At 47.0% G+C, this 25,771-nt stretch overlaps 1 protein-coding gene across 11 annotated transcripts in view; it reads right to left on the bottom strand.

Moving 5' to 3' along the window:
* Positions 1-25,771, bottom strand: part of KCNQ2 (potassium voltage-gated channel subfamily Q member 2) — a 146,457-nt gene that overhangs the window by 59,779 nt on the left and 60,907 nt on the right. For 10 of the 11 annotated variants that reach the window (XM_083744203.1, XM_083744206.1, XM_083744202.1 and 7 more), the window contains exons 6-8: positions 15,657-15,767; positions 12,875-12,970; positions 3,581-3,675 (exon numbers count right to left, since the gene is read on the bottom strand). In XM_083744203.1, the coding sequence (XP_083600329.1) occupies positions 3,581-3,675; positions 12,875-12,970; positions 15,657-15,767 (302 nt within the window). Of the gene's footprint in view, positions 1-3,108; positions 3,288-3,580; positions 3,676-12,874; positions 12,971-15,656; positions 15,768-25,771 lie in introns of those variants that run through there. The other variant, XM_083744204.1, reaches the window with a different exon arrangement.

Below are 25,771 nucleotides of genomic sequence, written 5' to 3'. Positions count from 1 at the left end.
AGAGCAAAAAATACAGTAAATACAGTTATACCTCGGGTTACAAACACTTAGGCTGCTCATTTTCGGGTTGCCTACCGTGCCAAACCCGGAAGTACCAGAACAGATTACTTCCAGGTTTGGGCAATTGCACATGTGCAGAAGCACTAAATCGTGCTTTGCGCATGCGCAGAAGCGCCGAATCGCAACCCGCGCATGTGCAGATGCAGCACTGCGGTTTGCGAACGTGCCTCCTGCATGGATCACATTCGCAACCCGAGCGTCCACCAAATTGCAAACAGCCCCATTGTGTGGCCGCTTGCATTTCACACGGCCCCTGATATCGGACAACATCCGTGGTCAAAAACACACTCAGAATGCCTGCTTGGATATGCCACACATCAGGAATCAGACTGAACACAGCTCAGTTTTTTATTTCTAGCAGACGTCTCGCTCTGGCCGATAGCAACCCAGCTGCCACTCAACTGGACAAAATCCAATTTATCTCTTACGTTTTTTTAGCCTGGCATTCAGCCGCCCAAGGATAAATGAGGAGGAGGTGCTGGACAATGTAACATGACCGTTTGCTTTACGGTATGGAAAAGCTTTAATTATACTGATTAGGATTGTTTTTAGAAAGGATAGACATGCACACTTTTCTGATGGGCATTATTTGCAAGCATTTTCATTCTGTGTGAGAGTTTTATACCTCCATCCTCCTTTATGCTCTGTGTACGTGCGTCCGTGCGAACGAAGGCAAGGCTGCAATCCTAGATATACTTCCCTGTGAGTAAGCGCCACTTGAACAGAATTGCACTGTAAACATACGGCCTCACTGCAGACGCTCTTGAAACTTGCAAATTTAAGAAACACAACTAACCACAGAGACTTTGTGTCTCTGGAGATGAAGTGGTTGAGGCTCTCCCACGCTTTCTGCTCTGCAGTCCTAGATGCTAAGCTGTGAGAACAAAGTATTCAACCCAGATTTTGAACAGAGTCAGCTCTGCACATCTACAGCTGAAAATAGCCACATTTACCTGGCGGTGTTAATAGAGGTGCAATGCTCAAAAGGTCTATTTTCTTATGCTGATAGTGTTGTTAGAGCCAGATTTCATCAGACGTTTTTAAGATGTTAATATGGCAGGCTGTGAAAACATCAGGACTGAAATGGTTTACTGTATCACCCCCATGCAGCTCCCCAGACCTTGAAATCTGTGGAACTCCCTGCCTATTGATATCACAGTACAGTGGTGCCCCGCAAGACGAACACCTCGCAAGACGAAAAACCCGCTAGACGAAAGGGTTTTCCGTTTTGGAGGTGCTTCGCAAAACGAATTTCCCTATGGGGTTGCTTCACAAGACGAAAAAATCTTGCGTCCCCTGGCGGGTTTTTTTTGCTTTTTTCGCCCTTTTCCTAAGCTGCTAAGCCGCTTATCAGCTGTTCCGCTGATAAGCCGCTTAACAGCTGATCGCTGGAAGCCGCTTGACAGCTCTAGCACTAATCCACTAAGCTGTCAATGGGCTTGCTTCGCAAGACGAAAAAACCGCTAGACGAAGAGAATCGCGGAACGAATTCTTTTCGTCTAGCGAGGCACCACTGTACTCCTTTCAGAGCCTGCTAAAAGCAGCTTTGCTTAGACAAGCCTACCCGAGGTGCTTAGAAAGCTGACGATCTGTCTATTATTTGAAAGTTTTTAATTATTGCTGTGATCTTTTTCTTAGTGGTAATTTTTCCGTTTTTATCTTTTTTGAAATCACGTTGAGGGTTTTTTTGGGGGGGGTTACAATTACAATTAAGCAGTGTATAACTAGTAGGAAATAAATAAATAAATAAATAAATAATAAACAGCTGGTTGCCCACAGAACAGAGGGTGTTTTTCAGTGTCATCCCTCTCCTAGGACGCTGGTTATCATAGGCTGAGCTTGCCTCTTTTGGTCATTCATCCAGATGATAAACTCACCAGGTAATCTTAGGAAAGTCATTTACGCTCAGCCTCAACATTCACCACCTGCAAAACTGAAGCAATCCTGGATTCCCTAACAGGCTCTGATTGCTTTTATTGATATTGGCCAATGGCCATTGCAGCTTTGCAGAGGATAAATTTCAGAAATGCAAACTCCCAAAAATTCAGTGCCTGGGATTTTTTTTTATTAAAAAGAAGAAGAAAAACCACACACCTAAAAACTGAAAATTAAAACTTCAAAACACAACAAACAGCACAACAGCAAAATAAGTCAATGGGTCCGTCAGATTAAGACATAGCCACAGCTACTAACTATGGGGTCTAAAATAGCTCTTGCTGGATTCTCAAGGCTGCCAAGGCAAAGATGGAAGCTCTGTGAGTTGCAAAAACATTGAAATCAAACAGAAGGCAAATCCTATTTCCCCAACTGTGCTAAAATGGCACCAAGAAATTCAGAAAGTTGTTTGGAGCACAAAGAGCAGAGCAGAAGGCAGCAATCCTTGCAATCCATGTGGGAACTATCGGAACTGCAGCACAGGGCAACTTCCTGGTGGTAAAATAGACTCTGGACCAGCCCCTTCCAAAAAGGTTGCACACCGAGACAGGAAGAGCTACAAAGGGCTTCCTGTTTGGGCTGGGACTTTGCCTTCCTTGCTCTGCTGTCCGCCTGCCGCACATCTCCATATGACTCTACCCCAACTTCTGGTACACAACAAACCATCGTTTGCCGGCATGTCCAAATGTGGCAAACCGTGGTTTGCACAAAGCGCAGCTTGCCCTCAAACTGCAGATAACAAAGCACGGCAAACCCTCTCAAAACATGTTGTTGTTGTTGTTGCAGCAGCGGAAGGGGCCTACAACGCAGTTTGTCACACACAGCCTCCTGGCCAAGGGTTGCACTGGTCCTACTGGCACAGATATTTCACAAGTTACAAATGTCAAACCCGGGGCACCAGCCACTTCAGCTGCCCATTTCTCCAGCCAACTAGCTCTCTGTTGACACCGTCCAAGCCACATTCCCCAAGCTGGGCTTAACTTTCTAGCTGAAAGTCTCTTACTAGGAGGTGAGCTCAATTGCCTGGGCATCTCCAACGCTTCCTGCTCTCAAACTCTTGCGCATTGAAAGGCAAAGGAACTGCAGTCACAAGAGGCTATTCCAGGTTGTTTGAAAAAGCTAGACTCACCAGAAAATCCGCCGTTACACTGACATACCAGAGCAGTTCAAATTGCCAGGGGAAATCAAGAAGAGGGTGTGTTTTTTTAGAGTGGGGTTTGAGTGGTTTTTTTTTTATTTTTTACCTTTCGGGGGAAGCCCTTCAGGAGGTCTTCTGGCATTTGGCGTGGCCACTGTCACAGAACAACACCAACAACGAGTGCAGAAAAATAAAGATGGAAACCAACACAAAACGTACACACGGACACACATATACAAGAAAAGAACAGAAATTAATACCATGGGCATGGAAACAACGGGGAGATAAATCTGCAACGATTGAAAAGAAAACTAAACTTGCGGAAATGCCAGCGGCTGCTCCCGGCAAGCTTTTAAAAGAAGGGGGAAAGCAGAACGAAACAGAAGAATGCTGGATGGAGGTGGGCACCCACAGAAGAAAAATGAAGCATAAAAAGGAAATACTGACCTGTACATGGGGACGGTCACGGTTCGCTCGTAGTAATTCCAAGTCGAATGCAAATCGGTTCGAGTGAGGTTTGTGGCATAGAACCTCCACGCAGCCTGTGAAGGGAATTATTATTATTATTATTATTATTATTATTAATTGAATTTATATACTGCCCTATACCTGGGAGTCTCAGGGCAGTTCACAGAATAAAATCAAGATATAAAACCACAAAATACCTAATAAAAACAACAACTCAATTCCTGTGCCCCCCAAAAAAAACACATTTTAAAAGGGCATAGGATGTAAATCGGATCAACCAAAGGCCTGGTTAAAGAGGAACGTTTTTGCCTGGTGCCTAAAGGTGCACAATGAAGGTGCCAGGTTAACTTCCCTGGGGAGAGCATTCCACAAATGGGGAGCCACTGCAGAGAAGGCCCCGTTCTCGTGTTGCTATCCTCCTGACCTATCAAGGAGGGGGCACACGGAGGGGGGCCTCAGAATATTATCTCAGGCCTAGCTGTCAACTTTTTCCTTTTTTTAAGGGAAATTCCCTTATTCCAAATAGGATTCCTCACAAGAAAAGGGAAAAGTTGACAGCTATGACTCAGGGCCCGGGTAGGTTCATATGGAAAGAGGCGGTTCTTGAGGATGCAGGTGTAATTTAAAGAGGGGTGTGGAAGCAAAGAGAGAGATCTGGTTGCTGCAATCTATCATTTACACCAGGCCTGGGGAGCCGGGGAGCCTTTGGGCACTTTTGGACTACAATTCCCATCTGCCCCAGCCAGCAAGGTCGGTGTTCAGGGATACCAGGAGCTGAAGAGCACCTGGAAGGCCATAAAATCCCCATCCTTAAAGAGGACAGGAAGACCATTTCAGGTGATTCTTCAAGATATCAGTTCTCTTGAAGCTCAGCTAGGGGGAGAGTTAGTATCATTCCCCCTGTGGGTGAAAAACCATATGGAGAGGCGGAGAGATTCTGATCAGAAAAACAGCCTATGGAGGAATTGATTAGGCAAGCACACACATTCTCTCTCTCTCTCTCTCTCTCTCTCTCTCTCTCTCTCTCTCCACACACACCCCTCAAATGTGATGCTCCTCACAGCTTGAGGTGTTTACTTCGTGCAGCATCTACTTTGGCCTCAGATGCCCTGCATAGATCCATATTCTTCCTCTCTCACACTCTGAAGAGCTGTGCCAGGGAATAAGGAACAGTTCCCCACCAGTACCGCTGGGTGATTTATGCAGCAATTTCCAGTCCCTCTCCGTCTCTCTCCCCACGCCAAGATTTCAGTTCTCCTTATGAAGGGGGATGGGGAGAATGTGATCTTAAGTTGGATTTTGTAAAAAAGAGAAGATGAAAATGTGCAAAAACCTGCACCCTATTTCCAGCGCCATAGCTGTGGGAATTCAGGCCACAGGCAAGATGAGTTTGCCCATGTAATTAATTAAGCTTGCCTACTTCGTCCTTCTTCCCTCTCCACTGTTGCCCAGCTTAAGACTAGCTGACAAAGCTAGCTTCCTTCTGGTGGGGGGGGGGGCGGGTCATGCTCAAACAATGCTCAGCTGAAGATAGCAAGCATCAAAAGAAGTATAGCATCCATATCAAGGGCAGTAATAGTACTGCCTTAGTCAGACCACACCTGGAATACTATGTCCAGCTCTGCGCACCACAATTTAAGAAGAATATTGACAAGCTGGGATGTGTGCAGAGGAGGGCGGCCAAGACGGTCAAGGGTCTGGAAAACAAGTCTTATGAGGAATGGTTGAAGGAGTTGAGAATGTTTAGCCTGCAAAAGAGGAAACTGAGAGGAGATATGATAGCCATCTTCAAATATCTCAAGGGCTGTCACATGGAAGATGGAGCAAGCTCATTTTCTTCTGTTCCAGAAGGCAGGACACAAACCAATAGCTTCAAGTTACATGAAAGGAGATTTTGACTAAACATAGGAAGAACTTGACAAACCTAGACAGCATCTTAAAAAGCAGAGACATCGCCTTGCCGACAAAGGTCCGTATAGTTAAAGCTATGGTTTTCCCAGTAGTGATGTATGGAAGTGAGAGCTGGACCATAAAGAAGGCTGATCGCCAAAGAATTGATGCTTTTAAATTCTGGTGCTGGAGGAGACTCTTGAGAGTCCCATGGACTGCAAGAAGATCAAACCTGTCCATTCTTAAGGAAATCAGCCCTGAGTGCTCACTGGAAGGACAGATCCTGAAGCTGAGGCTCCAATACTTTGGCCACCTCATGAGAAGAGAAGACTCCCTGGAAAAGACCCCGATGCTGGGAAAGATTGAGGGCACAAGAAGAAGGGGGCGACAGAGGATGAGATGGTTGGATAGTGTTCTCGAAGCTACCAACATGAGTTTGACCAAACTGTGGGAGGCAGTGGAAGACAGGAGGGCCAGGCGTGCTCTGGTTCAGGGGGTCACGAAGAGTCGGACATGACTGAATGAGTAAACAACAACAGGAAGAACTTACTGACAGTAAGAGCTGTTTGACAGTGGAACGGTCTCCCTTGGGAGGTTGTGGACTCTCCTTCCTTGGGGATTTTAGAGAATAGGCTGAATGGCCGTCTGTCAAGGATGTGTTAGCTGAGATTCCTGCATTGCAGGGGGTTGAACCAGATATCCCTTCCAGCTCTAGAATTCTGTTAACCTTGGCAGTGCACTGCTTTCCAAATGCTCTCCGTTTCCACCATGATGGGCTGTTCCGAAAATGTTATCCTCCCCAAGCTCCTTCGGTGATTCTTAGGAGCACAAGGTGCTGCCACAGACTGAATCACGCGATTGCTCCCTTGACTTTTGTCGTTTCCCCAGTGACTATCAGTGGCTCTGCAGTTCTCTCCCAGCCCCACCTGGAGGCACCAGGAATTGAACCCAGAACCTTTTGCCACTGAGATTATGGCCTTTCCCAACACTGTTTGATTGACATAGCTTTTCTCCTCCTACCTAAGCTTTGCACCCAGGGGCAGCTGATGCCCACCAGGACCAATAGGATGGAAAGCAGAGAGGACAATGGTAGGCAAAGCCAGACAGAGCCAACAACAGGCAGAGATGACTAATTCTAGAAGGTACATCAGTAATGATACACTGGGTAAGAGATTTTGGTTATAATATACAATTGTCTTCCTGGGTTTGTTGTTGTTTAGTTGTTTAGTCATGTCTGACTCTTCGTGACCCCATGGACCAGAGAACGCCAGGCACCTCTGTCCTCCACTGCCTCCCACAGTTTGGTCAGACTCATGCTGGTAACCTCGAAAACACTATCCAACCATCTCGTCCTCTGTCGCCCCCTTCTCCTTGTGCCCTCCATCTTTCCCAACATTGGGGTCTTTTCCAGGGAGTCTTCTCTTCTCATGAGGTGGCCAAAGTATTGGAGCCTCAGCTTCAGGATCTGTCCTTCCAGTGAGCACTCAGGGCTGATTTCCTTCAGAATGGACAGGTTTGATCTTCTTGCAGTCCATGGAACTCTCAAGAGTCTCCTCCAGCACCATAATTCAAAAGCATCAATTCTTTGGCGATCAGCCTTCTTTATGGTCCAGCTCTCACTTCCATACATCACTACTGGGAAAACCATAGCTTTAACTATACGAACCTTTGTTGGCAAGGTGATGTCTCTACTTCTCAAGATGCTGTCTAGGCCTGTCATTGCCCTTCTCCCAAGAAGCAGGCGTCTTTTAATTTCGTGGCTGCTGTCACCATCTGCAGTGATCATGGAGCCCAAGAAAGTAAAATCTCTCACTGCCTCCATTTCTTCCCCTTCTATTTGCCAGGAGGTGATGGGACCAGTGGCCATGATCTTCGTTTTTTGATGTTGAGCTTCAGACCATATTTTGCGCTCACTGGGTATAAGTTATGAAAAGAAGATTTGAAGTTTACAGCCTGGTGTTCATTGAAAGAAAATCATATGAAAACAATGTACCGTTGGCATTTGACACCTAGTAAAATTGTGAAAATGGGACACAGGTAGCACTGTGGGTTAAACCACAGAGCCTAGGACTTGCCAATCAGAAGGTCAGTGGTTCGAATCCCCACGACGGGGTGAGCTCCCGTTGCTTGGTCCCTGCTCCTGCCAACCTAGCAGTTTGAAAGCATGTCAAAAGCGCAAGTAGATAAATAGGCACCACTCCGGCGGGAAGGTAAACGACATTTCCGTGCATTGCTCTGGTTCGCCAGAAGCGGCTTAGTCATGCTGGCCACATGACCCGGAAGCTGTACGCCGGCTCCCTCGGCCAATAAAGCAAGATGAGCGCCGCAACCCCAGAGTCGGCCACGACTGGACCTAATGGTCAGGGGTCCCTTTACCTTTACCTTTACTTAAAAATGTGAAAATGTATAGAACCGGTTCAGATGTGTGCTGGAAATGTAAAAAGATATGTATAGGATGTTTCATCATGGGAGGTGGTAAAAGCTTTCTGGGAAATGATATATAATGAGTTAAAAAATGTTTTTTTGATAGGCATTATAGGTGTGGAACTACCAAAATAAAACAAAAGACTGTTTATGCAACAACAGCATGTATGCAACAACAGCAGCAAGGATGCTTCTTACCCAGAGATGGAAAGAAGAAGAAGTACCAACCAGAGATGAGTGGCAGACCAAGCTGATGGAATATGCAGAAATGGCAAGACAGACGGGAAAGATCAGAAATCAGGAAGACCAAGTATTTTTAAAAAGACTGGAATAGCTTTCCAACATAGTTGAGAGATCACTGTAAACTGCTGAAATCATTGGCAGGAATACAATGACACTTGTAAAGGAGAATGGATTTTTGATACTATGATTATATAACAGATAAAGGTAAAGGTAAAGGGACCCCTTACCATTAGGTCCAGTCGGGGCCGATTCTGGGTTTGCGGCGCTCATCTTGCTTTCTTGGCCGAGGGAGCCAGCGTACAGCTTCCGGGCCGTGTGGCCAGCATGACTAAGCCGCTTCTGGCGAACCAGAGCAGCACATGGAAATGCTGTTTACCTTCCCGCCGGAGCGATACCTATTGATCTACTTGCCCTTTGACGTGCTTTCAAACTGCTAGGTTGGCAGGAGCAGGGACCGAGCAACGGGAGCTCACCCTGTCGCGGGGATTCAAACCGCCGACCTTCTGATCAGCAAGTCCTAGGCTTTGTGGTTTACAGTAAAAGATGCAGGAAAAAAATCTTAGAATTGGAACCCCTGGAGGGAATGAAGGAGCTCTCAAGGTTCGAAAGAACCCATTTTTAAATGTGTGGAAATGTTGTGCAAAAGTAATACACACACACATATATATATAAAAGATGATTAATTCTAGTTTTGCCTCCATCCTCCTCCCTACCGAGATCTGCAAGGGTAAAACGGAGACTAAGGAGGGGGCTGGCAGCCATGAGCTGATTGCACAATAGGAAGGCAAGAAGGTAGAGGCTGGCACTACCCCATTTGCCACAACAGACCAGCCACTACCACTTGCACCCATTTCTCAGTTTGCATGGCTCAAAGACTACTTTCCAAGCAAAAGGTTCGCACTGATCAACTCTTTTTAAAAGCTCAATCTTTGCAAGAGAGATGCAAGGTGGCGCAGCAGCAAGAGTTTTGGAGCTTAGCTGCCCTTGAATGTCCCCTTCTCCCCCACCTGGCTGCCTGTTCAGCCTCGCAGGGTCAGTGCCAGGAGGCAAGGGGCAGCCCCATGGGAGTCGCCTCAAACTCGGAAAAAGGGTGGCATCTAAATGCAGTAATGAGTCCCGAGTGCCGAGAGGCCTGCAATTTCGCCTGATTGCGGATTCAGCATTTCCCTGGCACAGCCTTTGATATGTGTTGCTGCAGCGTATAAATAGAAGTTGGATTTATTTATTTTTAAACCCTGGAGTCCTGCACACAGCAATCAGGGGGAAATTATTAGCTGGCGTGCTACGCCTAGCAAAAACAGATGGAACTCTGGGTTCTGGCTCAGAGTCTGGTGGGAATTGGTCCACCGAGGAGGAGCAAGTGCCTCGTGGCTATAGAGAAAGGAAGGAAGAAAAATAGTCCAACGCTGTATTTTTAGTCTCGAGAGGAAGGCCAGAGCAGAGGCAGGTGGAGCTAAGATACTATTGTTTTTCTTGCCCTTATCTAAGCATCTGATGATGCATGAAGTCTCCTCATTAGTAGAAAACTATGAAGGCAATGGGACGCGGGTGGCGCTGTGGGTTAAACCACAGAGCCTAGGACTTGCCAATCAGAAGGTCGGCGGTTCGAATCCCCATGATGGGGTGAGCTCCCATTGTTCGGTCCCTGCTCCTGCCAACCTAGCAGTTCGAAAGCACGTCAAAGTGCAAGTAGATAAATAGGTACCGCTCTGGCAGGAAGGTAAACAGCATTCCCGTGCGCTGCTCTGGTTCGCCAGAAGCGGCTTAGTCATACTGGCCACATGACCTGGAAGCTGTACGCCAGCTCCCTTGGCCAATAAAGCGAGATGAGCGCCTCAACCACAGAGTCAGCCACAACTGGACCTAATGGTCAGGGGTCACTTTACCTTTACCTTTATGAAGGCAATGTAACATGTATAAAGATGCCCAGCGCTCTTGGCTTTGTTGCATCAGAGTAATCTTGGCCAACTGGCATTTAGCAAGGTAAAGGTAAAAGGACAGTTACCGTATTTTTCCCTCTATAACACGCAGATTTTTTCTCCTAAAAAGGAAGGGGAAATGTCTGTGCGTGTTATAGAGCGAATGTGTGGTCCCTGGAGCCGAAAAATCAAGCAAAAATCAAATCGCGGGGCTGCACGCTGCACGGAGAAGCGAAACCTGAAAAGAGGAAGCGGCTGCTTTCCTGCATTCTGCCTCAGGGTCTTACTGCCCACCCTTCTCTGTTTCGTTGCTGTGTTTGCTGAAACGGAACAAAGAGCAGGGAAAGCCCCTCCCCTCCAGGCAAGCTCCGGTGCTGCTGGGGGAGAGAGAGAGAGAGGGGGGAAGGGAGAGAGAGAGGGGGAGGGGGAGGGAGAGAGAGGGGGGAGGGAGAGAGAGGGGGGGAGGGAGCTAGGGAGGGAGGGAGGGAGGGAGGGAGGGAGGGAGGGAGAGAGAGAGAGAGAGAGAGAGAGAGAGAGATGGCTGGCTGGCTTGGGTGGGGGAAAACTTTTGCCTTCCTTTCCTCCCTACCCCTCTCCTGCATTCTTAGCCAGCTGCTTCTCTGCACACCCCTCTCCTGCTCCTTGTCCCTTCTGTGTTTTTCCTTCCCTCCCCACTTAAAATGTGGTTACAAAGCATAGATCCTCAGGATCTTTGCATTGGGTCACCCCAAATTCACCATCAGATCACATAGCATGTCCATGGCTACAGCCTGCCCCCCCAAAATCACGCACCCACTGTTGCCTGGGGCTGCAATGGTGCAAAAACATGGTTAAAAAGCATGGATCCACATGGATCCTCAGGATCTTTGCATTGGGTCACCCCAAATTCACCATCAGATCACATAGCATGTCCATGGCTACAGCCTGCCCCCCCAAAATCACGCACCCACTGTTGCCTGGGGCTGCAATGGTGCAAAAACGTGGTTAAAAAGCATGGATCCACATGGATCCTCAGGATCTTTGCATTGGGTCACCCCAAATTCACCATCAGATCACATAGCATGTCCATGGCTACTGCCTGCCCCCCCAAAATCACGCACCCACTGTTGCCTGGGGCTGCAATGGTGCAAAAACGTGGTTAAAAAGCATGGATCCACATGGATCCTCAGGATCTTTGCATTGGGTCACCCCAAATTCACCATCAGATCACATAGCATGTCCATGGCTACAGCCTGCACCAAAAAAATCACGCACCCACTGTTGCCTGGGGCTGCAATGGTGCAAAAATGTGGTTAAAAAGCATGGATCCACAGGGATTCTCAGGATCCTTGCATTGGGTCACCCCAAATTCACCATCAGATCACATAGCATGTCCATGGCTACAGCCTGCACCAAAAAAATCACGCACCCACTGTTGCCTGGGGCTGCAATGGTGCAAAAATGTGGTTAAAAAGCATGGATCCACAGGGATTCTCAGGATCCTTGCATTGGGTCACCCCAAATGCACCATCAGATCACATAGCATGTCCATGGCTACAGCCTGCACCAAAAAACCACGCACCCACTGTTGCCTGGGGCTGCAATGGTGCAAAAACGTGGTTAAAAAGCATGGATCCACAGGGATTCTCAGGATCTTTGCATTGGGTCACCCCAAATTCACCATCAGATCACATAGCATGTCCATGGCTACAGCCTGCACCAAAAAAATCACGCACCCACTGTTGCCTGGGGCTGCAATGGTGCAAAAACGTGGTTACAGAGCATGGATCCACAGGGATTCTCAGGATCTTTGCATTGGGTCACCCCAAATTCACCATCAGATCACATAGCATGTCCATGGCTACAGCCTGCACCAAAAAAATCACGCACCCACTGCTGCCTGGGGCTGCAATGGTGCAAAAACGTGGTTACAAAGCATGGATCCACAGGAATTCTCAGGATTTTGGCATTGGGTCACCCCAAATTCACCATCAGATCACATGTCTGTGGCCACAGCATGAAGCCCAAAAATGATACATCCACTGTTTCATTCAGAATGTTTTTTCCCTTGTTTTCCTCCTCTAAAAACAATGTGCGTGTTATGGTCAGGTGCGTGTTATAGAGCGAAAAATACGGTAAGTCCAGTCAAAATCAACTATGGGGTGCAACGCTCATCTCTGCTTTCAGGCCGAGGGAGCTGGCATTGTCCACAGACAGCTTTTCTGGGTCATGTGGCCAGCATGACTAAACCGCTACTGGCACAAAGGAACACCGTGATGGAAACCAGAGCGCACGGAAATGCCGTTTACCTTCCCGCCGCAGTGGTACCTATTTATCTACTTGCACTGGCATGCATTCGAACTGCTAGGTTGGCAGGAGCTGGGACAAATCAACAGGAGCTCACGCCGTTGAACGGATTCGAACTGCTGACATTCCGATCAGAAAGCCCAAGAGGCTCGTGGTTTAGACCACAGCGCCACCCGCATCCCCTCATTTTGCAAGACGCAAACCCGAGTGTTCCCCCACAGAGAGCTGCCCTTGAAGACTCGTCCTCTCATGGGACTTCATTTATTTAAAAATTTATATCCCACCCTTCTGTTGCTTATGTTCCACTTGGGGCCATTATCAATTAAAAGCAACTGTAAAATACCATTTAATTTTTTTTGTTTAGCGTCAGCTTGAGGCTCACTTCTCTCTCTCTCTCTCTCTCTCTCTCCTCTCCACCCCCTCCCCACTTTTGCACCCCATGGGCACAGATTGCAGACCCCAATCTTCCTGTTCCGGCCCCCTCCAAGCACCCACATTCCAGTCTTCTCACCTGGATCAGGCCCGCTGCAGGGTTCCTCCTCTTCTCAAAGTGCTTTTGACGGTGCTGCTCTTGAACCTTCAGTGCAAATCCAGAACCTAGAATACCCTGGGAATAAAGAATAGTGCTATTTCCAGTTAACATGGTCAATGGACTCATTTGTCTGCCTCTTATACCAGATTCCGGGGAGCGGAATCACTAGTAGAAGGGACACATTATCTTCAAGTATCTAGAGAATAAGTGAAAAACACACAGAGGAGGACCTGAATCTATAGAGGCATCTAGGCCACCAACAGATCATGTGACCGGGCAGCGGCAGTCAGGTCACCTGACGTGCCAACACCTGTGTTGCAGCTGCTTACTTGAAAGGAGGGAGGTGGCAGTGGTCAGGGAAGGTTGGTGCAGTACAAGTACATCAGCCCTTGGGTTGAGCATCAGTTACCATATTTTTTGCCCCATAGGGCGCACCGGCCCATAGGGTGTACCTAGTTTTGGGGGGGAAATAAAGGGGGGAATTATTTTTTTCCCAGGCGCGGGGCTGGGGCAGGGGAAGCCCGAGCTTCCCCCAACGCCAGCCCCCAGAACAGGCAGCTCTCCGCAAGCCGTGGGAGCCCGGAGCGACTTCACGCCGGGCTCCCACAGCTTGCGGAGAGCTGCGCGAAGCCCAGGCGCGCTCCGCTTTGTGCCCCAGGTTTTGGGATGCAGGCTGCTATCCGCAAGCCTAGGCAGCCCGGTGGAAACTCCCGCGGGCTCCCCAGGCTTGTGGATAGCTTCCTGAAGCCTGGAGAGCGAGAGGGGTCGGTGCGCACCGACCCCTCTCGCTCTCCAAGCTTCAGCGAAAGCCTGCATTCGCCCCATAGGACACACACATTTCCCCTTCATTTTTGGAGGGGGAAAAGTGCATCCTATAGGGCGAAAAATACAGTACTCAGTTTGGGTGGCAGCACAGAAAGCGGGGTTTGCGGCCCCAAATGGCCCCGAACCAGCACACCGCTCTGGCACTGGTTTGGAGACAATCGGACAAGGTTGGGTTGTTGGCCCTTCACTTGCAACCCCAGTTTGAGTGTCTATTGCTCAGTCATTTGGGGGGGCTGCACAAAACGTGGGGATTGCAGCACAAAACTTGGACATCAGTTTGGATCTGGAATTTTGGAGTCCCGCGTTAATGAAGCTGGCTGATTTTGAAATCCTTTCCTCGCCTCTTCAGTGCTGCGAGAAAGCCACTTCCACCCTACAAAGGAGGTGGGGTTGCGGGCTTCACAGCCCCACATGATTGGGGGGATTCCTGGCCGTGTCACACCCTGGCCAGCCAATCGGCTGGCTCTGGGGGCGTGGCCTGCCCTATTTAAGGCAGGATGCAGCTGGGGATCTCCCTCTTTCCCCACCTGCTAGCTGTTCCTGCTTTTTCCACCCTCCCGCTCTATAAGGTTGTCGTTTCTTGACCTTGCTATGGACCTCGGTTGGTCGCCGTTGAGGGGCCTGGTAGGAATTTTTCCACTTGGCAAATTGGCACCAGCCTCTTGGTTTTCGCCTACCTCATAGCAAATCGTCATAACTTTCTTGGTATTGGTGGTTAGGCATTTGTATTGTTCTGTAGATGGAAGAAGAGGGGAGGTAGTGCCATCACCTGCCCCGCATATTGAAGGGTAGTCCGGTAAAGGATTCCAGGGGGCATGGCCCTGTCCAAAGCCTGTGGAGGTGAGGGCCTAAGGCACGCCCCCTATCGGCAACCCCGGGGGCGTTCCTAGTTGATGTGCATCAGCAGGACTCCACCTACTGGTGGTTAACCCTTCCCGGACTTCAAGCGGACAGGCTGAAGTTGGATATAGTCTGTTAGGACCAATGCCTAAGCCAATACTGCTCATCACCTGTAACCAATAAAGCTGTGGCCTTATTTAGCCCATTATCCTTAATAATTGTGTCATGTGTCTTTATTTCCGGAGGGGGGGGCTCGCCAAACAATGCAGCCCTGAAGGATCTCTCCTCCCCTGTAACGTGATAAGGCTGTATTCTCAGATGAGACCTCCTCACAGGAATCAATGGCAGGCTTGTGGCTATCAGGAACAGTAGCACCAGATTGGCTCTGCCAGCACATCTGCACTGTGTCGACTTCTTAACCACATCACCCATCAGGAGGTCAGGGCAACAAGGAGGTCAGGGCAAGAGCACTTCCCCAACACGTTGCCTACTAGGCAGGCTCCCTCCTCTCTTACCCTGGGAATAGGTGTACCTGTGATCTACAAAAGTGATTTCAATTAAAAAACTAAATCCATGGCTGTACGACCTTCCATGTGGATGGAAAGTGTGGTGGAGCTGAGACCATGTGCCAGCAACATGTGCAGGGCAGGATCAGACTTCAGAAATATTGTCTGAACTGGACCCAACGGCTGATGATTCAGGAGAGCAACTCCAAACTCAACACCTCTGCAGCAACCTCAGGGGTATGTGTCCTTGTGAAACAGGGTGAGGAACCTCTTTGGCTCCACCAGGCCAGGTTAGGATTGGCCTCGCTGGCCAAAGGTGACATTGTTAGGACACCTCATGACTGGCAGGCAGCTTGTCCCGCCCACCTGTCAAAATCCATTGAATCAGTAGAACTGCTGAGCTGAGTATGGCTTAACTCCCACTCATCAGCTGATGATCAGGGACTAAATCGCTGGCTTGGTTCTCCACTCTTAATGTAGAACAATGAATCATACAGAGTGATGAAGGGGTAAAAAAAAAAGTCATTTCCCGCAAGGATATTTTCATCACTGAGCTTAATAAAAATGAGCCTTGTCTAGTGCCTACTTACAGCTGGAAGAGCGAAAAAGGAAACGCCAATCAGGGTGAATGTTGCAGCAAGGAGGCGTCCATTCCAGGTTTGCGGATATTTGTCCCCATAGCCAATGGTAGTCAGTGTAATCTGAGGAAAGGCAGATATCATCAATAGCGGCTTTTCAAGGATAATGTTGGTTCGGTGTCTACACACTTTTTCAAAAGAATAAAATATTTCCATATGAAATTTCACTCCCAATAATTCTTTCCTAAGAGAAATTAATATTGTATCTTCTGACTTTTTAAAATATTTTTATTTGCTTTTCTGTTATATCTTGCCATCAGTACGTACTCTGTTACATTCGTGCTTACAACAAAAATAAAGTGATAACCTAAATATAAAACATGAGCATATCATAATAATGGTAACATATCTACATTCCTCCAAGTTGTTTAATTCCTGAATGTCTTTACTTTTACTTCCCTTCCACTCTTTCCATGATTTCCTTTTTAACTGCATTTTCTTATTCTTCTACATTATTCTCATTACCTTACATACTGTAATATAGGCTGCTTTCCATGTTTCTGGGATTTTATCTGTTTTTAAAAATCTCATTCATCACATCTTTCAATGGGTTTACCAATTGTTCACTTAATTTTTTATATCTTCTGACTTTTTTAAAACTAAGAACCTAATGCTAAATTTGTGCTAGTCTACATCCATAAGCATTCATTCATAAATGGGAATGCTGTTTGGACAATATATATATATATATATTTGCTTTCGTAGATTTTCACGGGTACAGGAATGCAGGTTTTGGTGTCCTCGGGTGTCTTCCCGTGTAAAAGTTGGGGTGTCTAGGCGACGTTTCGACGAGGTCTCACTCGTCATCTTCAGGCTGGTGCTTTCGGCTTCTTGTTACTGGAACAGAGCGGGATCTCAATGTTTGAGTTCCTATAAATACTGTAGAGGGGGTGTGGTGTCTAGCCTCCAATGTTCTGGGCAGAGAGGAAGTTCCCAGGCTAGTGTGCCTTTTCTTCTTTTGTTCCTTAATTACTTGAGAGATACCTTGAGTGATTTCTTGAGTGATATCCTGAGTACCACTTAGGTGGGTCATTAGGTGTGGATTAGTTGCTAAAGTCTTTGTGTCTTGACCTCTTGAACTTTGTGAAGAGTTTTCCTGAGAAGATGGCTGTATTGCACTTAGTTGTGCTTTGGCTTGGCTTCGTGTATAGGGGCGAGCTGTGGCACCTCCGGATGCTGCACCCCCCTGCAATCCCTACACAGATCTGGCTGACACAAGCCACAAAACCACAGCTCGCCCCTATACACGAAGCCAAGCCAAAGCACAACTAAGTGCAATACAGCCATCTTCTCAGGAAAACTCTTCACAAAGTTCAAGAGGTCAAGACACAAAGACTTTAGCAACTAATCCACACCTAATGACCCACCTAAGTGGTACTCAGGATATCACTCAAGAAATCACTCAAGGTATCTCTCAAGTAATTAAGGAACAAAAGAAGAAAAGGCACACTAGCCTGGGAACTTCCTCTCTGCCCAGAACATTGGAGGCTAGACACCACACCCCCTCTACAGTATTTATAGGAACTCAAACATTGAGATCCCGCTCTGTTCCAGTAACAAGAAGCCGAAAGCACCAGCCTGAAGATGACGAGTGAGACCTCGTCGAAACGTCGCCTAGACACCCCAACTTTTACACGGGAAGACACCCGAGGACACCAAAACCTGCATTCCTGTACCCGTGAAAATCTACGAAAGCAAATATATATATATATATATATATATATATATATATATATATATATTGGGGCGAACACAGGATTTTTGGCAAAATAATCTGAATTGGGAAAATGGTGTTCTCCGATTTATTTCACTGTGTTCATCACCGGTCTGCAAGGGGAGAATGAAACTATCACCGAACGAGAAAAGTACCATCAGTTACAAAAAATAACCTGTCGCATCTGGGCTAGAACCTTTCTCCCTAGTGATACACTTGTTTTGTGTGTGTTGTGGTTGCTTATCTTCAAAAATATTCCAACAAATGAAGGTTCCTAATCCCCACCACATGTTGCAAGCTGAAATGGTACAGCCCAGGTAAATCCACTGCGTGACTAATGCAATTATCTGTTTCTGCGACTGAGAATTTTAACCACTTGTTTAACTCTTTTTCCTTGCTGCAGTTCTTCCAGGTGGTCCTTTTCCTCTGTACCCAGGGGAAAGAGGAAAGAGCAGAATGCATAATTTGGGCTGGGGAGGGGCTGAACGTTTGTCCATGGTGGCCTTTCCTCATCCTTATCTGCCCCTCACCTCACTTCTATTTTAGACTGTAACCCCCTTGAGGGTGGGAACCCATCTATTTTTGCCTGTGCAGTGGAGATTTGAACCCTGGTGTCCCAGGTCCTAGTTTTTCACCCGATTCACTGTACCACACTTGCTCTCAGTTGCACTGATTATCACACACACACACACGAAAGAAACCTGAGAAGGCCATGTGGGATGTGAAACACAAGAGCAGTCAAGTACAACATTCCTAGAGTGAACATGTTTACACATAGGGAGGAATGTTTGTCCAGCCAGCAGGTAAACTTCCTGTTTCCTTCTGGGCTGGGACAGACTTCCTCTGCATGTGACTAGAGGTGGACGTGGCCTCACCTGTGCAGGTAACGACAAAAGCACAGAACAGGGCAGCCATCTCTCTCTCTCTTTGACTACATGCATCAAAGAAGCAACATCTGATTAGCCAAAGATGCTTCCAGCCAAGAGAGGACAAAGGGACTGTCTCCTTATGAGATAGTTTCCAGGTGTATGTTACTTTTCTAAGCTAAGTCTGCCTTCTGGGATCCGATTGTGAACAGAATGTGAGTAAACTCTTTTTATACTTTTATAGAAGACTGTGCCGTGTCTTATCTTTTAAGAGGGAATAAGGAGGAAATACCAGAACAGTTATTATAGAGGCTTTAGCGAGCCTGAGCAAACATCCGCCGTAAGTTTAAAAAGGGAATGTTACTCTGCTAAATTGTGAACTTGTTTACACAAGTTGGAAAGGCTATAATCAAACAATATATCCTGTCCTGCGTCCCTGAACATTCCCACAGGCCACCCTCTTGATACCTGGAGAGGAAGTGGGCATGGTTTATAGCCAGTGAAGATGAGGATGTGGGTTTGAAAAATCATAGAATTGTAGAGTTGGAAGGGCCCTTGAGGATCATCAGGTCTGTTATAAGAAGTTTAAGGTCTCAAATATAGAGTAAATATTCATAAATGCGCACATATCTAAATATATGAACCATGTGTCTGAAATAGTATGGGAGAGCAATCCTGGAGTCATTTTGACTCTCCCAATGACCTCAGATATCCCTCTGCAGTAAGGGAGGCAAATGGGGAAAGCCTTCCCATTGTCCTTTTGCTTGCAAATCGTGTCCTAAGGGCGTATTTGTGTATGAATTGGGTGAGCCTGTGACCTGGATTCAGGAATTAAAGTATTTATCATCACAAAAGAACGGCCAGACCACCTGGGTAAAGCAATCAGTGACCATTATCAGGTTGCCTAGCAGACATGATTTCTGCTGTAGACCGCCTCCTTGTGATGCATGTATGATGTTTAGGGGGGTGGTCTTGGGCTAATTTCAAAAGTCTATATAAGGGCTTGCGCACCATTGTTCAGGGTTCTCCTCCCTCCTGCATGTGTTGAGTGGAGACCCTGTTGCAACAGTTTATTTCCTTTAATAAAGATCAGGCTTAATTAGCTGCTTTGCTTCTCAATATACTCTGGTTGGCCTCTGTTATTTTCTCCAGCTGATAGGGAACCCTCAAGGACTCTATGTGGGCTCTGGAATACCCCATAAGGGAAAGGGAGCAGGTTTTTTTCTTATAACAGGTCCAGCCCTCTGCAATGCATGAATTTGCAGCTGTCCCATACAGAGATTGAACCTGCAATCTTGACGTTGTCAGCACTGTGCTCTAACCAAGTGAGCTACCCAGTGCAAAGGAAAGGCGATTCCAGAATGGCTGAAAGTTAATCAGGAATCCTTTCACCCCACCAAACGTTATCCGACCGCCATGCACTCCAAGTCTATCCAGTGTGAATCTCTCCAGCACCTCCTGCTGACCTGCTTCCCATTTTAAACAGCTCATTAGCCAGAAGGAACAAATTAATGGCTGCTTCACACCCCCTCATTAAAAGCTCATATTTGCTCCCTTTCTTCCTAGTATTGCAGTCCTAAAATAGGAGCTAGGGGAAGTGGGGAGAGGATTCAGGGATACAGCTAGGGAAGGTGGGTGTTTACTGCAAGGCCAAAATTGCCAAAGCTCCTACCCTTCTCGCAAGGCAATTAGCATTTTGCTAATCAATGCAGATCAGCTCTTTTTCAAGCTGGCAAAGGACCCCCAGGCTTGGGGCAAATGGCTTTGTTTTTTCTAGACAGCCATAGTTTGAAAAAAAATCGGCATGCAAGTTTTATTATTGACTCAGTAAATCACATATTTCTTTACTGACAATTGTGACAATTAATCTATTATTATCGTTATTATTATTATCGTTATTATTATTATTAACCCTAGTTTTTCTTTCATTTCTTTTTGCGTGAGCCCACCTGTTATTAAAACTCAATTTTGTAAAATGGGCAGGGGGGAAGAGCAGCAAACAGGTGGAGCTGAGTGGGGAATCATTGCTCACCTGGCTTCCCAATATGGAGATTGCTGCCGGTAACCGAAAAGGTGAAGGTGTGAAGAGGACACTACAGTATGGGCACAGTAGCAGAAGCGTCAAAGAGGGTCTGCCATCGTGCCCACACGGAGCCAACCTCCCCACTTCCTCTTCATCTTGGTTACCAGGAGCGGCCTCTACAACAGGAAGCCAGTTCACCAACATTGGCTCAGCCAATGCAAAGCATCTAACATCAAAGAAAATAACAACAACAGCAACAACAAAAATTTATTTATACCCCACCCATCTGGCTGAGTTTCCCCAGCCACTCTGGGCAGCTTCCAATCGAGTGTTAAAAACAATACAGCATTAAGTATTAAAAACTTCCCTAAACAGGGCTGCCTTCAGATGTCTTTTAAAGATAAGATAGCTGCTTATTTCCTTCACATCTGAAGGGAGTGCGTTCCACAGGGCAGGCGCCACTACCGAGAAGGCCCTCTGCCTGGTTCCCTGTAACCTCACTTCTCGCAATGGGGGAACCGCCAGAAGGCCCTCAGAGCTGGATGTCAGTGTCCAGGCTGAACAATGGGGGTTCCACAGGGCGGGCGCCACCACCAAGAAGTCCCTCTGCCTGGTTCCCTATAAATTTACTTCTGGCAGTGAGGGAACCTCCAGAAGGCCTTTGGTGCTGGACCTCAGAAATACTTCTCTTGCAGCAACACCACATTTTCCCAACACTCAAAATGCAGCATTTTGGGAATGAGGAAATGTCAGCGCCGTGTGGTTGCGTTTCTTTCTTTTTTTCTCCCACGTCACGCTTCAGTTGTAGAAATGCGTAGACTATAGGTACATTGTTGGCACCTACCAGATGGTGCCCATCACATCCCTGGCGATGAGTCATGCAAATCTCCACCTACAACATCCATGCCATTTTTAATACTATTTTTATTATAGGCCTGAGCCATCTCCACACTGTGATATTATAATATGAAATATAATACCCTTTCTAAAAGTCACAGGCAGCAGCATGACTACCCCACAACACACACACACACACACACACACACACACACACACCATCCTTGCAAAAGACCTTTACGATTGTCATTAAAGTCTACAGACTCCATTCCCCCTTGCTGCTTTGCATTCTGCTTGCAAATCTTGGAGAGCAGGCTGCTTTTCCCACCCCCTACGGCTCACTCCGTTGATGTAACAGACTAACTGATTCAATTTTCTTTCCAAACTTGGGAGCCTTTGGAGGAAGACAGTGGAGCTAACGCAGAGAGGGAGAAAAAGAGAAGGGGGAAGGAAGAAGGGGAAGAAAGAAAGAAAGAAAGAAAGAAAGAAAGAAAGAAAGAAAGAAAGAAAGAAAGAGGAGCCCTAGCTTTGCCGACAAGGAAGAGGGGAGGTAGGTGAACACGGGAAGGCAAAGGACGCTGCGAAAAAACACGTGGCTGAGCCCGACCGGAGCCTACCCCTCCATGCAAAGCCGCATGACAAAGGAGATCACAGAAAGGAAGAAACTACCCCCTTCTTTTCTCCTTTTTTCTATAAAAAACAACAACCAACAAACAAAACCCTTTTTTAACCCCTTCCTACCCCTCTCCCCCTTTTTTAAAAAAGAAATTCTTTTTTATTCCCCCCCCCCATATACCTACTTTTATCATTTTTCTTTTTAAAAGAGGGGCCACTGCTGCTGCAGCCACCCTTTATTTGAATCTTTATTTTTATTTCTATCTTTTCTACACACTATTTAAAGACACACTTTTCCACACACACACACCCTCAATTTAAACCTCATTTTATTTTCACCTCAAACTCCCCTCTTAAGAATTAAAATGGCAGTACCCAGAAAACAGCCCTGAACCATCACAGGCCATTTCCTGGGACTGCCACTTCGCCCCAGACTTTCCACTCTCTTTTACCTATCCTCTTTTACCTATACTTTACTCATTTTTATTTTCTTTTTTAAATAAAAAGCTCTATCTATCTATCTAAAGACAACCCCCCCTCTTTTTTTTACCTTTAATTCTCATTTTTATCTTTTACCTGTACATTTTTAATTACTTTTTTACAAATAAAAAATAATAACAATAATTAGGAGGAAATATTATTATCTATTTTATTTTATTTTTATTTTTTTTAAACCACACATTTTTCCCCCTCTCTCTTTTTAAAGCCCGTTCTTGTCTATTTGTTGGCTTGTTCTTGAGGGGGGAATCTTTCGCCCCCAGCTACGACCACCACTCTCTTTTAAAACAAAAATTTCCTCTAGATCACTGCTATTGTTACTGATACTCTCCCCCTCAACTCCCCCCTTTTATTTTTCTCTCCCTTTTTGCTCTCCCCTCTCTCTCTTCACCCCTCCTCATTTTTTCCCCTTATCCCACCTTTCATTTTCCATCCCCAATTTTTTTTCTCTCTATCCCTTTTATTTTTTAAAATCAACCCCCCCTTTTTTTAGCCTGTCCGTCAGTTTGTTTTTGAGAGGGGAGCCCTTTCCCCCCACCCCCTCTTTTAAAATAAGACTTCCCCCCATACCATTGCAGCAGCTCACCCTCCCTCCCTCCTCCCTCCTCCCCTCTCCCCCTCTCTTTTCTTCTCCTTCCCCCCCCACCCTTCCCCCTCCTCCTCTCATTCTCTCTCCCTCCACCCTCTCTCTATCCCCCCCTTCCCCTAAAGGAAACACATACACACATTCATATCACCCTATCATAATTTGCCCCCTCATACTATAGCTAAAACTACTGCTGCAATCTAATACCTCTGATATTACTGTACCATCTCTCCTCTCTTTCAACTCTTTTTGTCTCTCTCTCTCTCTTCTCTCTTACTCCAATCTCCCCTCTCCCCCCCCGCCTCCCCCCTTCTTCTCTCTTTCTTCTTCTTCTTCTTCTTCTTCTTCTTCTTCTTCTTCTTCTTCTTCTTCTTCTTCTTCCCTTTTCTCCCTCCACCCTTTACATATAGCCTATTTGTCTGTCTCTGTTTCTAAGCGCACTCCCAACCCCAATTTCCACCTTAACTGGACCCCAGTACCCCTTTTGGGTATATACAACCCCCTCCTAAACACATATTCCCCCTGGCCCCACCCCTCTAATCTCTTGCATCTCTACCTGCTAACCCCCCTCCCTTTATATGAACTGTCTGTCCGTTAGTCTACCCACCTCTGCTTACCTGCCCTCCCCCCCAGCCTCGGCGGCACCGCTGAGGCAACTACAGAAAAGCCAAGAGAAGTTCTTAAAACACAGGCTAGAAGTGACACAAATGACCGCCTAATCCAAACGCTCTGTAAAAGCCACCAGCCAACAAAGCCTGATCAGCTCAACAACCCAACAATACCCAGGAATCACCACTGGCACAACTCCTAACCACCACACGCCCTACCCCAAGTGGACGCCAAGCCAACCTCAAACCAAAACTATCAGGGAGACTGAGATGACACCAACCAGGGAGATGGCAAACAATGCTAAGATGGCCACTCCCCTTCAAGATGATGACCACCCAATAACGAAACGAGATCTGAGGGAAATGGAAGCAAGATTAGAAGAAACACTGAAGGCCACAATGGCTCCCATGCAGGTACTAATCAACAATCTAACCTCCAAAGTGGAAGCTCTAGAGAACAAAAACCAAATGCAAGAAAAAATAATAGAGCAATACCGGGAGGAGAACGCACGTGTGAACAAGAAACTGGACGAACTGGTAAACCAAATGGAAGCAGAACACAGAGAGATGAAAATTAAGCAAGCCGACCTTGAAGATCGCAATAGACGCTGTAACATCCGCTTCCGCAACTTTCCTGAAAAAGCAGAGGAGAAAAGCCCAACAGACCTAATTATACGCTGGCTGAAAAATACAATCCCAGGCCTGAAACTTGAGGCAGATGACTTGGAGAGGGCTCACAGAGCCCTAAAACCTATGCCAAAACTCAGCGCCCCCCCAAGAGACATCATTGTATGCTTCACGCGCTACAAAAAGAAGGAAGAGGTATGGAACAACCTCAGAAACTCAACCAACCTTCGATATGGAGAAACCCCCATTCTGGCCCTACAGGACCTATCTCAGGATACTCTAAACCGGAGGAAAAGCCTGCGCCCATGCACCCAGCGTCTCCAACAAGCAGGGATCAAATACCGATGGGGCTTCCCCTTCCGTCTCATTGTAACAACCAATACAACACAACACATGGTTACCAACATACCTGAGGCCCTGCAACTACTAAAGAACCTTGAACTCGACCTCCCACCGGAATGGCAACCGACAAACCCACCAAGTGACAGCCCCAACCACGAGGAAACAACAGCAAGCAACTGGACGACGGTACAGAGCAAAAAGAAACAACAGAAGCGGCAGAACAACGCAAACCAATACAGGCAAGCACAACGCTCAGAACCGTCCCGCCGGCCATACGACACAAGAAACCAGACCAAGATTAACCAAACCAATTCATCGCAGATGGACAACCCTACAACAACAACAACAACAACTGCAGCTGAATGAAGCAACCAGGAAAAAAAACCCACAAACCGAAGGACTGGTGATTTCTCCCCCCCTTTCCCCCTCTCTCCCCCCCCAAAACATAGATTTAGTTAACACCATCAACATCCCCCCCAGCCCCGCACCCCCACAGAAACCCCCACCCCAACACCAGTCCAGACGACCTCAACCACATTCCCCATCACCCACACCTTCAACATCCTCATACTCCATACTAAGGAAAAACAACTCCAACCTTAATAACACAACCCACAATCAGGCTAAAATCTGATACCCAACCAGCAATATGGTGGCACCAGAGCGTACCAGCACCCACATCCCCACCCCAACACACCAACAATGTTGCTTATAACATTGGCAACATTGCTTACGAACCTTATACCTGACAGCGACGTTACAAAGTCACTTCACACTGTCTCGCTGATCACCCCCTATCGCAGACAACAGGGGGGATGGCCTGTCCTTGAACATGGCCTTCCACACCAGCTGAGACCTAGGACCAACCGGCTAAATGCCAGATGGCCCAAAATACCCCAAACAAACACCTATATGACTACATATAGGAAACTCCCTACAACTTACCCCCTACTCTTTAACCCAAATCTCACTCTACTCCCACTAGCCCCCCACCCACCACACCCTAGGTCAGCGCAACCCCACTGGTTCTTTAAACAACACGAAGAGAGAGACACAAGACAACCCGAACGGGTTGGCAGGGAATCGCCCCACATAATAGATAAGCAAGATGGCTAACCTAAAAGCAATTACATTAAACGTGAGGGGGCTGGGAAACCCCATCAAAAGAAAACGCATCACCTCATACATAAACACCATGAAACCACACATCACCTTCCTACAAGAAATACACAACCCACCCAAAGGCAGCAAACTCCTGAGCGACCCCCGCTTCAGTCAACAGTGGGTCGCACAAGGCTCAGGGAAAGCTCGCGGTGTAGCCATAATACTCAGTAGAGACCTGAACTTCACG

This window comes from Podarcis gaigeae (genome assembly GCF_964106915.1).
Source record: "Podarcis gaigeae genome assembly, chromosome: 6".
Taxonomy (NCBI): Eukaryota; Metazoa; Chordata; class Lepidosauria; order Squamata; family Lacertidae; genus Podarcis; species Podarcis gaigeae.
The sequence above is the reverse complement of the archived record's forward strand: the minus strand, read 5'-3'. Positions and strand labels throughout refer to the sequence as shown.